General features: G+C 51.0%; 1 protein-coding gene across 1 annotated transcript in view; it reads right to left on the bottom strand.

Moving 5' to 3' along the window:
- The window catches only part of Dnah1 (dynein axonemal heavy chain 1), a 66,669-nt gene that overhangs the window by 41,240 nt on the left and 11,321 nt on the right, over positions 1–14,108 (bottom strand). The window contains exons 8-20 of the mRNA XM_027947834.3: positions 10,798–10,955; positions 9,708–9,919; positions 8,745–9,043; positions 7,570–7,720; positions 6,317–6,510; positions 5,982–6,207; positions 5,334–5,453; positions 4,775–4,857; positions 3,478–3,619; positions 2,805–2,960; positions 2,251–2,449; positions 1,917–2,170; positions 1,035–1,247 (exon numbers count right to left, since the gene is read on the bottom strand). Coding sequence (XP_027803635.2) covers positions 1,035–1,247; positions 1,917–2,170; positions 2,251–2,449; positions 2,805–2,960; positions 3,478–3,619; positions 4,775–4,857; positions 5,334–5,453; positions 5,982–6,207; positions 6,317–6,510; positions 7,570–7,720; positions 8,745–9,043; positions 9,708–9,919; positions 10,798–10,955 — 2,407 coding nt within the window. The remainder of the gene's footprint in view (positions 1–1,034; positions 1,248–1,916; positions 2,171–2,250; positions 2,450–2,804; positions 2,961–3,477; positions 3,620–4,774; positions 4,858–5,333; positions 5,454–5,981; positions 6,208–6,316; positions 6,511–7,569; positions 7,721–8,744; positions 9,044–9,707; positions 9,920–10,797; positions 10,956–14,108) is intronic.

The following is a 14,108-nucleotide window of genomic DNA, read 5'->3' as shown; positions in this document are numbered from 1 at the left end:
TTGGGAAGCCCTCAGTCCACTAAGGGGCCAGTTCTGCCCCTGGATCACCAAGGGCCCAGCATGGTGATAGCCTCTATATGAGGCACTGACCAAGGGACTCAGTGAGATTACTTTGCAGGTACATGTTGGGAGAGTTGGCAAAATGCTTTTACTGAGCCTTAGAGAAAATGGAAAGCGGGGATAAAACTGCAGTGGAGCTGAGTAGTGCAGGCCTGTAATCCCAGCAACTTGGGAGGCTGAGATAGGAGGAACATGAGTTCAAAGCCAGCCTCAGCAACTTAGCAAGGCCCTAAGCACCTCAGCGAGACCCTATCTCAAAATAAAATATAAAAAAGGGTTGGGTATGTGGCTCAGTGGTGAAGCACCTTGGGTTCAATCCCCAGTACCCAAAACAAAAACAAACAAGACATTATAAACAAAGGAAGAACACTTAGGGGCAGTGCTGATCAGCTCAGGAATCTCTAGGTGGTCCTGGGGCGTAGAGATAAGCCCTTCTCATCCAGTTTCTGGCCTTCACTGGAGGCCTCTCAGAAAGGCCCCAAGAAGGGACTGTCAGACATACCTTCAGGCCTGTTTTACAGGGCTCTATGGGCTGCCTCTGCCTCTGGTTTTGAAAGCCAGAGACAAGAACAGTCCCAATGCCCTGGCTCCCTCTCCCCAAGGTAGATCCAAATGAGATATGGTTGAGGGCAGTGTGGGAAAGGATAATGAGAGCTTTGGGGCCTCATGGTGTCCAGCACACAAATTTCAACTGTTACAATGGTTTTGCCCTTTGAAGGTCTGTTAGTAACCATATTTTTTGGACTAATCCTGTCCTCTTCACATCCCTACTGCTTTTTTTCAGTGGCCATACGTCATAGATGGACAGTCCCACCCATCTTGGTCACCCTCTTCTGAATGGAGGGCCTATCAGAGAGCCAGGAGCTCAGAGAATATGGGCAAGACCCTCCACTGCTTCAAGCCCCCATCCCCTTATGAGACAGGGTTCTCTGGGGGTGGGGAGGGAGAGAAAAGACAGGGGAAGGGGGGCCTACCTGGGTCAGCTTTAGTTTGCTCTCCCAGGAGTTGATGCGTTGCTCGAAGGGCTTCTTGTAGGGTGAGAAGGACATGCTCTGGGTCATGACGATGTGGTCGTCCAGCAGCTGTGAGGCCTCATCTGGGCTCTTGAGAATGTAGGTGTCTGTCTCCTTGTAGGGCAGCACGTTGAACAGGATGGTTGACCACTCCTTCTCCATCTTGTCCAGTGCCTGGGGTGGGGGATGAATCAAGGCTGGGTCCCAGGAAGGGGCTGGCCATCATGCTCTCTGACCAGCACTGGTCAGGGAAGAACAGACCTAGTGAATGACTTCTGCGTAGGGCCCTCTGGAAGATACACTAGGTTACCTGGTCCACAAGTCCTCAGTGGGCCCTTTTCTGACTCACTCTCCTACATGTGCTACATGTATATGACACACTTACACGCATGTGTTGGGAGGCAGCAAAGTTACCAGTGCGGGTGCTGGTCCTGGTTCTGACTGTGTCACCTTGGCCAGTTGCTGAACCACCCTGAGCCTTAAGGTACTCATCTATTGTTTATTTAGTTAGTGGTGCTGGGGATCAGACCGAGGGCCTTGTGCACCCTAGGCAAGTACTCTACCACTGAGCTCATGTACTCATCTGCTAAATAAGGATAATGCTATCAACTTTTTCCTGGAATCTTGAGAGGAGTAACTGAGGAATAATAGCCAAGCACTTTACATACATGATTAACTCACTTAATACAATGCACCTTACCCCCTGGGCATGATGGCCCCAGGAATGGGGCCAATTACTATCAGTCTCCCAAGTGGCTGTCATTGCAAAGGCCGGAGGCCAAGTGCTAAGGTTTGGCAGGGCCAATCCGGTGGGGTGGGGTGGGTCTGCTGCTGGCTGCTTACCTGCTCGATGGCATACTCCTTGCCAGCCACCTCAGCCACCTTGCTGATACTTTCAATATGGTCCTGCAGGTTCATCTCGAGGCAGCGGGAAAAGGTCAGGTTGGCCTTGGGCCTGACATTGATGTCAATCTCATTGGACAGTATATCCCAGTGCCGGTTCCGCATGCCAGGGTTGCGCAGGCCCTGGATCAGCGGGATGTATGGCTTGAACTCCTCAATGCGGGCTCGAATATCTAAGGCCACATCCTGGCAGGCTGTTGGGTAGGGAGGCAGGCATAAGAGGCAGCCAACATCGGCAGGGGGAAGGTGGGGACAGGCTGGCTTGGCCACCTACCTTGGATGTCCTTGAACTGCTTTACGCACTTATGCATGGTCTTGAAGGACTCAACGACGTTCTTCTCCATCTGCTCGGCATCAATGGCTGTCAGGGGGTCATTCATCCAGCTTTCAGACCAGCGCAGCCAGTCGGAGGCTGTGGTCCAGAGGTCCAGGTAAGGCTGGAAGTCCTTCACCATCCTGGAAAGCTTGTCGTACTGCAGGGACCGAGGGCAGGGTTGGGATGCTCCCCAGGCTCTCTCCACCCTGCTCCTACTTGGGCCAGCTACTCTGCTCCCTCCTTGTTCCTGAGTGCTATCCCTGTTCCTGCGCCAGAGACCCAGGCATGGCCTCCCTTCTTTCTGTCCCTCCCAGGCTATGGTCTCCTGCGTCTTTCCAGTAGCCTCCTGAAAGTCAAGGTCAGATTATCTCCCCTCTGCAGCATGCTCAGAGTCCTGCCCCAACATGTCAGAGCCCTGGGCACAGCAGCTGGATTCTGCTTGTGACTATAGCTGCAAGCTGCTTCCTGAAGCCCGGGGGATCAAGAGGGGACAGTGCCTGCGGGAGGCCTACATTGGTGACGGGCAAGCCAAAGATGCGCTCGCGGTTGTTGTAGAGCATTGCCAACTGCTGGCAGTCCTTCAGCTGCTTCTTGACCCGCCGCACCTCGTTGGCAATTTCGTGTGCTCTTGCAATCTCCACGTGGATGGAGAAGCCAGCTACCACAAGCTGCAAGCCAAGAAGCAAGGGTCACATGCCCCTGAAGCACCACCATGCCCATGCGTCTGCCTACTCCCACCCCAAGAAACCTGAGTTCCTGGGGCTTTGACTCCTCCCAGCTCTGAGGGGACTTTGGAGTGACAGGTTGGTAGCCCATTACAGGCAGGCTGACTGCCCCATGGTGACCTGGCAATGCTCGGGGAAAGGAGGGGGAGACTCAGTGCCCTAACCACTTGTGCCCACTGCCCACTGGGGCAGCACGGACACAAGAGAAGACTTAGGGCCCACTCCTCTGAATTCTTCTGAAGCTTGCTGCTCAGGCTTCTCTTTGGCCTCTCTGTTCATTTTTTCAGCCGTGTGTCCATTCACTTATCCACGCATCCATCATGCATTGACAAAACATGTCTTAAATGCAAGAAATGAGGCCAGGCCTGCAGCACAGTGTGTGTGTGTGTGTGTGTGTGTGTGTGTGTTTGTATGTGTGTGTGTAGAGGATCTTAGTACAGAGCCCTCCACCAAGCCCCACCTGCAGCCCTTCCAGCTTCTCCTGGAAGTTGTTCTGATCCATGACCTGGATTTTGTGGAACTTTTCTTCTTCCTCGATATGCTGCTGCCGCACCATCTCTAACTGCCCGAGGATCTTAGAGGGCCAGTTGCTGGCAGCCCACCTGGCCGGGATGGGAGTTGGGATGGGGAGAAATGCCACAGCTGAAATGATGGGGTGGAGAGGCCAGACAAGGATACTCCTCCAGGAACCTGGAGCCTGGGTAAGAGCAGGATTGGGGGAACCTAGGTAGCAGTTAGAGTCAGCTGGGACTGGGAAACTGGGAAGTCCAACTGAGCAGAGAGATACCACCTTCCATCAACAGGGAGGCCACCTCTGCCCTAACCTTTGGGAACTGCGGTCGGCTTGCAGTGAGGTGCATACCCAATGTGCCCAGGAGGAAGCAGAAATGAGAAGAGAAATGCTAAGTTCCCTCTGAAGCCCCAGGGACGGTAGGGCCTCACCTCACATGAGGCAAAGCAACATTGGTGACAAACCAAGGCCACCAGGCCAGCTTCCTTCCTATCAGACCAATTCCCTCTGCTTAGCTAATGTAGGCCATCCATGGAACTTGGGAATTCCACCTGCCATAGCCATATGGATGGCAACCCTGAGGGGAGGCCCCTCTTGAGCACCTGCCAGGCTGGTGTCTTGGAGTTCCTGAGCAGGGCCCTGATGCTCTTGAAGCTCCCCAACTTGTCTGGGAGGCAGGGCTGGGGCAGGGGTTTCTAGTGGCCCAGAGACTGCCCACCAGGTGGGGCCTTGCCTTCTCTCAGTGCTCCTCAACCACAAAGCAGGGGTCTAGGTCCAGGTAACCAGACTAGACTGAAGAAGCAGGTGGGCCCCTCCACCAAGAGGATTGTGCCCCAAATGATTTCTTTCTGCTCCATTGATTACCTGGCCCTGCCTGGTCCTGGCCCCTGTGTGGCATTTCATCTTGGCAAGACATTTCTTTCTTTCTCTCTCTCTCTCTCTCTCTTTCTCTCTCTCTCTCTCTCTTTCTTTCTTTCGGACTGGGGATTTAACCACTGAGCTATGTCCCCATCCCTTTTTAATTTTAATTTTGAGACAAGGTTTCCTTAAACTGCGGAGACTGGCCTTCAACTTGTGATCTTCCTCCCTCAGCCTCCCAAGTGGCTGCTATTCCAGGCCACTGCACCCAGCTTGGCAAGGCATTTTGATATGATTTCACAACCTGTAGCAGCTGGGACACATGAGAAACCCTGTAGCACCTCCTTCCCCATTCCCTGCGAGTGTGGGAGACAATGTTCCCACTCACTTGTCATTGAAGTCCTCTGTGCTGAGGTTGTAAAAGAATTCGTCCATGACCTCGTAGTCACTCATGACTTTGACAATCCGCTCCTACATGAACGGGGGTGATAAGAACTGTGCTAGGGAAAGGGTCTATTGGGACGGGGCTATCTGAAGTGACTGGGGACTAGGGAGGGACTGTTCCCTTCCAGAGAGGAGAGGCCTGGGTAGAAGGAGATGGACAGGGTGGAGAGACCAGCAGCAGGGCCAGGGCTCCAAGAACCATGACCACCTCATTTGTAGTTTCCAGGCCCCTGACCCATGCCTTCAGTCCTTGTGACCTCCCACACTGTATAGCTCCTCGTATCTGCCAATGCCCCCACAACCTCCTGAAGTCCACATGTCCTCCTGGTATCTACCTCACCTCCAGCCTCTCAACTCCCAATCTCCCAGCCCTGCCCCTGTCCCCAGTCCCTGAATATTAAGCCCAGTACCTCCAGCATCGAGTTCCCCAAGTGCCCACTGGACTTCCAGTCCTACCGGGCTCCTCCTGAACACCGGTGTCCAGTCCCATGTGCCCACCTTACCTCCAGCCCCACTTGTTTCTCGGGGATGCCCTTCATCCACTCTCGCAGCTCGGCCAGCTCCTCAATGCTGTTGGGCTTCTCGTAGATCTTGCGGCTAATAGCACGGAATTCCTCGCAGATCTGACAGTGGGAAGAAGGCCGGGGAAGACTATGTGACCCTTGTTTGCCTTCTTTGGGGCCTGCTTCCCCTTCTATGGCCCCTTGTGGCTCCCAACAGGTAACCCTTCCACCCCCATCACTCTGCAGTGCTTTCTATGAAAGACACTCCCTGGGTTGCTGAGGTCTCTCGAGAGGCAAGGGTGTCTCTCAGTAGGCTTTATCCTCCCAGATTTTTCTGGTCCCACCAACACACTCAGGACTTCTGAGGCCTGCATTGGCATATCCTTAGCTCTGCAGAACCATCGATTCCAGGGTATGCTAAGTCAGGGCTTCCCAGGTCTCTGTGAGTCCAGGAAAGGAGAAAGCTACCTCCTACACAGGACAGCTCAAGATCAAGACAGGGGGACTTCCATTTCCTTCTCTTGGCCTAGGCCTCTGCAGATACCCCTGACCCTGCTTGGGGACATATTGCTAGCAGGAGTATATCAGCTACACAAGGATGCTTGTATTGAAGCTGTGGTCACTGGGGCAAGGCCGGTGGGCACCTACACTGTCCACCTCCTTGTGCAGGTTCTTGGCCAGGATGTCTAGCATGGAAGTGGCCAGGGCTTTGCGCTTCTTGGACAGGCTCTGCTTGACATTGTCCACGTTGATGTAGAAGGGCCCGATGATGATGCTGCTGGGCAGTGAGTTGTCCAGGATCTCTTTCTCCTTCAGGTGGGTCTTCACCACCTCCCGCACCTCATTTGCCGATGGGCACTGGGTCTGGTAGGCCCTTAGGACAGGGTGCACAGGTGAGGGGCAGAGCAGAGTGAGCAAGGTGGGGGGGGATACACACGGACACACTCAGGCTTGAACACATACACGCAGAAGCACGCACGCACTTGAGGAAGACACTGATGTCGTTGTTGTTCAGCTCCAGGTACTTTCTGTACTCCTTGGCGTAGGCCTGCAGGGGGATCATGGCCTTTCGCAGAGCATTGGTGATGGTGGACCTGAGTTCCTCCACAAGTGGCTCATGAAGCCCCACGGACTCTAGCAGAGGGTCGCCGCTGATAAAGATGTCCTCCATCACCATCTAGGAGAAAAGGGGCCAGAAGGGGCAGAACTGGATGAGCTGTGGGGTAGGTGGGCAGAGGGACTGGAAATTCAGCTGTGCTCCCAGGGAGCTAGGCAAGCAGGGGCAGGGTGTGATCTCAAAACTGAGTGGGTGACAGTGCTCAAAGCATGGAGTGGCAAGTCCTACAGGGGGCTGAAGACCAATTCGAGGTCAGAAGCCACCATGAGGCCCACTGAGGGACAATATTCTCCTCTGCCTGGCCTCACTTAGCCCAGTTCCAAGGAAAAGAGCAGAAGGGGCGACCATGTTGCTGACTGACTGGCAGGGGAGATGAGAGGGGACTTGAGTTGCAGGGTTTTGGGGGTCTAGGGAGTGGGCTACGTGTAGCTGGGTACACTAGTCCCCTGTGTGGATGTTGGCCCTTGTTCACTCTCAGGATGAAGAGAGAGGCCAGTCCCAGTGGCTCTGGAGGCTGAGGCAGGAAGTTCATGAGTTCAAAGCCAGCCTCAGCAACTTAGTGAGGTCCTAAGCAACTTGACAAGACCCTGTCTCTAAATAAAAATTTAAAAAGGACTGGGGATGTGGCTCAGTGGTTAAGTGCCCACTGTCCAAGTCCTCAGTCTCTGGGTGCCTCTGCAAAGATTGGTCCCTCCACCAAGTAGCCCCAACATAACCTGTTTCTTTTCACACCTCAGGTACAAAAAGAGAGAGAGAGAGAGAGAGAGTCCAGAAGCTGGGTGGGATCAAAGGAGTAGGACTCAGGGCTGTGGCAGTATTAGTCCTGCAAGTCCAGGATTCAAATTGCAGTTTTCACTCTTAGCAGCTCTGGGACCGAGGCTAAAAACGGAACTTCTCCAGGTTTACAAAGTGGAGATGTGAAGAGCTCACAATTCAGTTTATGGTGAGGATTAAAGAAGATATTTGAGAACTTCAGGGCCAAGCATACTGCCCGCCAATTGGGAGACCTGTTGTAGAACTTTAACAGCTCTGATATTGGTGGCAGCACCCTGCAGCTTGGAGAGCCACTAACAGATAGGGAAGCAGGTACCCAGGACCTGCCCAAGCTGCAGTGTGTACCTTCTCCAACTGGGGCACAGAGTGGGTGGCCAGGATTCCCTTGTCAAAGAGATTGAGCAGAGATGTCTCAAACTGCTCCAGCGCTGTGCTGTAGTGCACCCCTGAGCTGTCCAGCACCAGGTCCACAATGAACAGGGGATTCTTCCGGGGCCTGAGAGGCAATGGTCAGGCTGATTATGCACAAGGGTCTGAGGAGCACTCCTTGCCCTTCCTTGGTCCCTCCACCCAGTTCTATGACTCTCGAGATTCTCCATGCATGTGACTGGCTTTCTCTTTCCTTCCAGAAACGTCCAAGTTACCAGAGAGAAAGATCCCGGCCAGTCAAGTTCCTCTGTAGTTACCTCGTGTCCAAAGATTCCCAGGCACCACAGAGAGGAAGAGTCATCTCCCTGTCCTGAGGTCCTCAGGGAAGATTGGCCTAAGCTCTCCCTGGAAGCCCACATTCTTGGCTTCAGATGTCCACGACCCACCGAAAGCCCCACGTCTGGATCCCAGCCGGAGCCCCTCTGACAGCTTCTGTCTCACTTAAATGAAATCCAGCCCCTGATTGTGACCCCAGGGAACCCTTCATGATCTGGAATGGTCTCTACAATCTCTCCCACTTCATCCTGAACCAGGCTTCTCTGCCCCTCCCCACTCCAGTCACACTTCTGAGGCCTGCATTGGCATACCCTTCCTCCACTGTCCCAAGTCCTCTATCCCCTGGGTGCCTCTGCACAGGTTGGTCCCTCCACCTAGTAAGCCCCAACATAACCTGGTTCTTCTCACGCTCAGATGCCATCTTCTCTCTGGAGCCCTTGGCAAAGGCCCACCCCCAATTATCTATCCTAACCCCTAAGAAAATCACCCATTGTATTTTCTATTTAAGGGTTTTGTTGTTTGTCTTCCAGAGAGAAAAGAAACTGTATCTCTGGTTTCCATAGAAACTGTATCTCTGGTTTCATGGAAAGCACTCAAAGAACACTTCTCAACTGAGTAACTCAAAGATGGAGTGAATGAGGGTCACCCAAATGCAATCCAGGGCTTGTGGGGCATTGCCTGGTAGCTTAGGGGACACAGCCCTCCTCAGAGACCCACCATCCACAGGATGCTGCTTAGCATCTTGGTCCTGGCTGCATGGACCAAGCCACTAGGGCCTGGCAAGGAATAGCTGCCTCTGCCCAGCAGGGCCCCACCTGTAGGGGCTGTTTATGAGGTCCTCCCCCCAGACCATGTCATCGGTGCAGTCAAGCACACTGCAGCAGGCATCGCTGATGAACTGTGAGAAGCTGGTCAGTGAGTCTTGCACCAGGAAGCGCAGCATGTCCTGAAGCATGTACTTGATCAACTCCATCAGCTTGCGCAGCTTCGATATGAGGTACACCTCCCAGTTGGTCTCATAGAGGTTGTACCAGCCCTTGCTCATATCACGCAGGCTGCTGCGCATGGCTACCTTCAGCGTGCTGACCCAGCTGTCCTTGAGGAACATCTGCACCTGGAGTGGTCACGGAAGTCATTACAAAGCCCACCCCAGGGACCCACCGTCCACAGCTGCCGTGCTACAGGACTTTACACACTTGGATTTTGAGGTGGCCTCAGGATTCATCTGAGGGATCTCTCCCACCCCCAACTTACTGCCAAAGTGACTAAAACACAAACCCTGCCAACCCATCTCTTCACATGCCCCCCAGGGCCCAGGGCTGCTCAGTGGGGAAGGAGGGAGAGAGGGAAAGATACAGATCAGGGCTTTCCCTCCAGCCATGAAGACAGACAGAGACAAGGGAGGAGTGCATCTTGCACACACGTAGGTATATATACCTACATACACGCAGAGTGACCTTAATGGAGTGGAGGGAGGCTGCCTTCTGCCTCCCTCACATCTGATCCTCAGGTGGACCCAGAAGTGGGGTTTTCCAAGACAAGGGACCTGCCCCATGGCAACCAGGCCTGGCATAAAGTGATTAGGAAGGGAGCCAGACTCTCCTTTTCTTTTCAAGACAAGTCACACACCTGGCCCCACTGCAGGCCCCCAAAAGACCTTGGAAGAGGCCATGGCCTTATCTCAAGTGACCTACTAAGCCTGAGCTTCCCAGGGATTCTGATGTGTTGGCTCCCAGGGCCTGACTGTGCCCGCCCACCATGCCCAGCTACCCAGGCACCTGGGAGACAGTCTGAGACTGGATCTGCTCGAACTCCTCCAGGCGGCTGTACTTGGAGAGGTTGGAGTGGAACAGCGACATGGCGGTCACCTTGTTGCACTCAGCCCGCACCTTGCTCAGGGCTGTGATGACTTCGGACCGCGTGAGCAGGGACACAAAGGTGAAGTCCTCCTTCTGCTCCCGGAATGGGTACTTGGGGACACTCACCAGGCCTGCAGGGGTGGGAGCCTGGGGTCAGCATTAGACCTGCCTAGGACATACCAGGGATAAGGACACATCCACGGGGTGCTTGGTGGAGAGACAGGGCTCTTATCTCCTCCCCCAAAACAGAGAGCCACATTCCTAGAGCCCCTCTTTTCCCAGAGCTTGCTGGAGTGGCCCCGACACCCTCAATGAGTTGCCTGCGCTGGGAAAAAGATAAACTCCAGGCCTCCCTAGTCATAGTCCCTTTTAAGAATTGGGTGGCAACTGTGGTCTCTCTCCCTATCTTCTCCCACCCATGCTACACACAACCTGAGGCCTGCCTAGAGCTTGCCCTAGAACCCCAAGGAAGGATGATGTGGGCACCGGGGCCCCTCAGAGCCTACCCTGCTGTCCACACCCCAGCCTGCGTCCTGGGCCCAGGGTGTAGGAAAGCCAGGTCCAGGAAATGGAGTTAGCAGGGCACTCAAAGCAGAGATTTCTTAGGGGACCTGACATCTTTCTCTGAGACTCAGTCTGCCATGCATTCATGGGGCTGCAGTGATGCCAGGCTTACCCTTGCTACTGGAGGAAGAAAGGGCTTGGTGACCTCGAGGCCTGACCATCAGAGCCCCGGGCATCGACTTCTGAATGATGGCTTTCCTGGTACACATTTACCCTGTGGCTTCTGCATTACTCAGACATATATATTTTAAAAAAGAGTCCTCCTCCCTCTCCCCTGACCAGAGCTCTTCAGACAGCCGACACAAGGGTATGAATGCTGGGGACAAGGTAGTGCAAGGGAGGGTCAGGCTCATGGGGCTCACAGCAGCAGGACAAGTGATCCTAGAGGGAGTGACGGAAGGGGGCCCTGACCAGCTGGATGGCCTCAGGGTCTAACAACCCTCACCTTGCTCTGGCACCGTCTCCTCCTCCTTCTCAGGCAGGGTCACATAGGAGAACGTGTCAGGCTTGGAGGAGACAATTTGGTCAAAGTTGATCTTGTTCATGCTGCGTTCATAGTCCAGGCTCACTTCTCGGGTGAGATTGCTGAGGTGCTCAAGGACCCTGTCCACAGTGAGGGAGTTGAGGGTTATCAGGGCCTCCACACATCCAGTCGACCCCGCGCTGTGGGCCAGCTGCCGTGCGGGCTCTGTTCTGGCATAGACTTGGGACATCAGCTTGAAGCTTCCTCTCCAGATACATGGGCATACTGCCACCTGTCCCTGAGCCAATAACCTCCTTGCCCCTTGTTCCCTGCTGCTTTTATAACCCCCCTCATATCAGTCCCTGAGTCTGTGCATTTGGCTTCCAGCTTCTCGATGTTGTCCCAGGGCCAGGTCCCCTGTTCCCACCTCCACCCACTCCAATCCACTCCCTGAAAAACTCAAATCTGATCTCATCTTTCTGCTTAAAACCCATCTATGCTTTTCTTAGCTCCTAAGGTACAGACCAATCTCTTTATGAAGATCTAAGAGGTCCTTCTATTGGCCCCTTTCTACTCTCCTAGACCAGGCTCCCCAATCTCATCCCGTTCCCACCACAGGAAGCCCCTCTGAGTCTGTGGAGACTCCAGGCCCTTGCTCACCTCAGAGCCTTTGCATATACTGTTTCAGCTGGTGGCCACACTCTTGTCCACTTAGCCCCTACTTAAGCCTGACTAGCCTGGGATTTCTGTCCCGGGCCAATCTCATTTCCTGAGGAAGAGGGCAGGCCCTAGGTATGATCCCAAAGTGCTCCCCATCCCCATCATCCCAATACTCCTCACACTATGTTCAGTGGCTGTGCCCCTCTGGACCAGTGAGCACCAGGTAGGGAGGGACAGTGCAGGGAGGCTAGGGTCCAGCTCATGGTCATTTCTGCTGTGCTGTGCAGAAGGCCTGGCATTTATTTACAGGGCGCCCAGAACACAGACGTTGAACACACATACAAAGAATTAAAGGAATGAAGCTGGGTGTGGTGGCGCATGCCTGTGATCCCAGTGGCTTGGGAGGCTGAGGTAGGAGGGTCTTGAGTTCAAAACCAGCCTCAGCAACTTAGTGAGGGCCTGAGCAACTTGGTTAGACTCTGTCTCAAAAAATTAAAAGGACTGGGGATGTGGCTCAGTAATCATCCAGTGCCTCTGGGTTCAATACCTGGTACCCCAAAATAAATAAATAAATAAATTTTTTTAAAATGCTGCTGGGACAACTGGTCAATCATTTGGAAAAATAAAAACTTAGATCCACATTATATATAAGGATGAATCAAGAAAATCTATGCAAAAAACTGAAACCATACATGTACGAGAAGAAAACCTTACTATAAGGCAAGACTTTCCGACGTGACTCAAATTTCAGATGAAGTTAAAGATAAGATTAATAAAATTGCCTTACTATTTTATTATGTGGCAAAAATCACCATAGAAAGGTCAAAATACAACTGAAATACCAGGAGATATTGATGACATATATCACAGATAAAGAGCCAATATCCCTAATATACAAACAACTCTTAAAACTGGAAAGAAAAATCCTAAACTGAGAAACAAAACAAACAAACAAACAAAAAGCAAAAGATAAATAGGTAAGTCACAAAAAGATTATCTTTAATATTATGAAAAGATGGAGAAGATATTCAGTTTCACTTATAATAAGACAAAATAAAAGCCAGACCGAGATACCGTTTCTTCCTTACCTTCCAGAGTGGCCAAAAATTAGATAGTATTAAATATACTCTGGGAAAGGTTTCAGAGAAGCAGGCATGCTCATACATTGCTGGTGGACGTTCAAAATGGTAAAAGGAAAATTTGGAATACCTAAAAAAACTACATATGGCTGGGTGCAGTGGTGCACACTTGTAATCTCAACAGCTCTGGAGGCTGAGGCAGGAAAATCTCAAGTTCAAAGCAGCCTCAGCAACTTAGCAAGGCCCTAAGCAACTTAGCAAAATAAAATAAAAAATAAAATGTGGCTCAGTGGCTAAGCACCCCTGGGTTCAATCCCTGGCACCAATCAATAAATGAACAAAACTGATATATGTACTTATCTAGCAATTCTACTTCTAAAAATTTACCCCAAAGCTATACCTCCATCATTTTGAAATAAAAATGTACAAGTTTTTGGAATTACAAGATAATACCATATCTTGGAGAATGGCTGAATATATTATGGTACATCCTCACAATGGATTACTATGCAGTTATAAAAAGGGATGCAGAAAATCTCAATGAACTGATATGGATTGATTTCAGGTACACTGTAAGTGAAAAAAGCAAAATGCAAAAGCTTTCTAAAGTGTGTTACATGTATATATACCTAGGATACTTTATTTATGTAATAAGATAAACCAGAAATTGGTGATACTGTATACCTACAGGCATGATGGGAGAATGACAGATCTCTGAATAAGTCTTTTTTTTTTGGTAATGGGAATTGAACATGGGGGTACTTAACCACTGAGCCACATCCCCAGCCCTTTTTTTATTATATTTTATTTTGAGACAGTGTCTTGCTGAGTTGCTCAGGGTCTCGCTAAGTTGTTGAGGCTGGCTTTGAACTTGAGATCCTCCTGTCTCAGCCTCCTGAGCCACTGGTATTACAGGGATGCACCATTGCTGAGTAAGTCTTTTTGAGTAATAAATATTGTGAGTAGTATACATATACAGAAAGAGAATATTACAGAGTAGTGTGTATATATATAATGTACATATAACATATGTATACATATTTAACACATATTATATATTTAATATGTTTATAAATGTGTGTATATGTAATAAATGAACCAAGATGCAGTTCAAAAAATAAAGTGGGCATCTCATTGAAAGATGTAGGAAGAAAGAAATCAAGTAACTTCCAAATGTAGTATTTGGACTATAAGCCCCAGACTAAAGAGAAAAAGGATGCTAACTAAAGACACCAAGAAGTCTACTAAAAGGTATGGATTAGTGATTTGACACTACATTCTGTGTATTCTAGGACTAAACAAATAGGTCAATGTACGTTAAGTAATGGGAGCCAGTTTTCTTCTAGAGGATGGAATTAACAAATACATAAAAGCGAGAATGAGCCCTGTGGTGTTAGAGTCAGTTTGAAGGTATCAGCAGGAACTCGTGGGTATTTAACAGATAGATCAATATATACAGAAAAAGGTATGTGTGGAGGTTATATATAATGCAATGAAGTAATATTTTATATCTCTATTATTTCCCAAATCTGTCTGCTCTAAGAACCTTGAAGC

This window comes from Marmota flaviventris, chromosome 1 (genome assembly GCF_047511675.1).
Source record: "Marmota flaviventris isolate mMarFla1 chromosome 1, mMarFla1.hap1, whole genome shotgun sequence".
NCBI classification, from domain to species: domain Eukaryota; kingdom Metazoa; phylum Chordata; class Mammalia; order Rodentia; family Sciuridae; genus Marmota; species Marmota flaviventris.
Note: the sequence above shows the minus strand (reverse complement) of the source record. Positions and strands in the feature narration are given on the sequence as shown.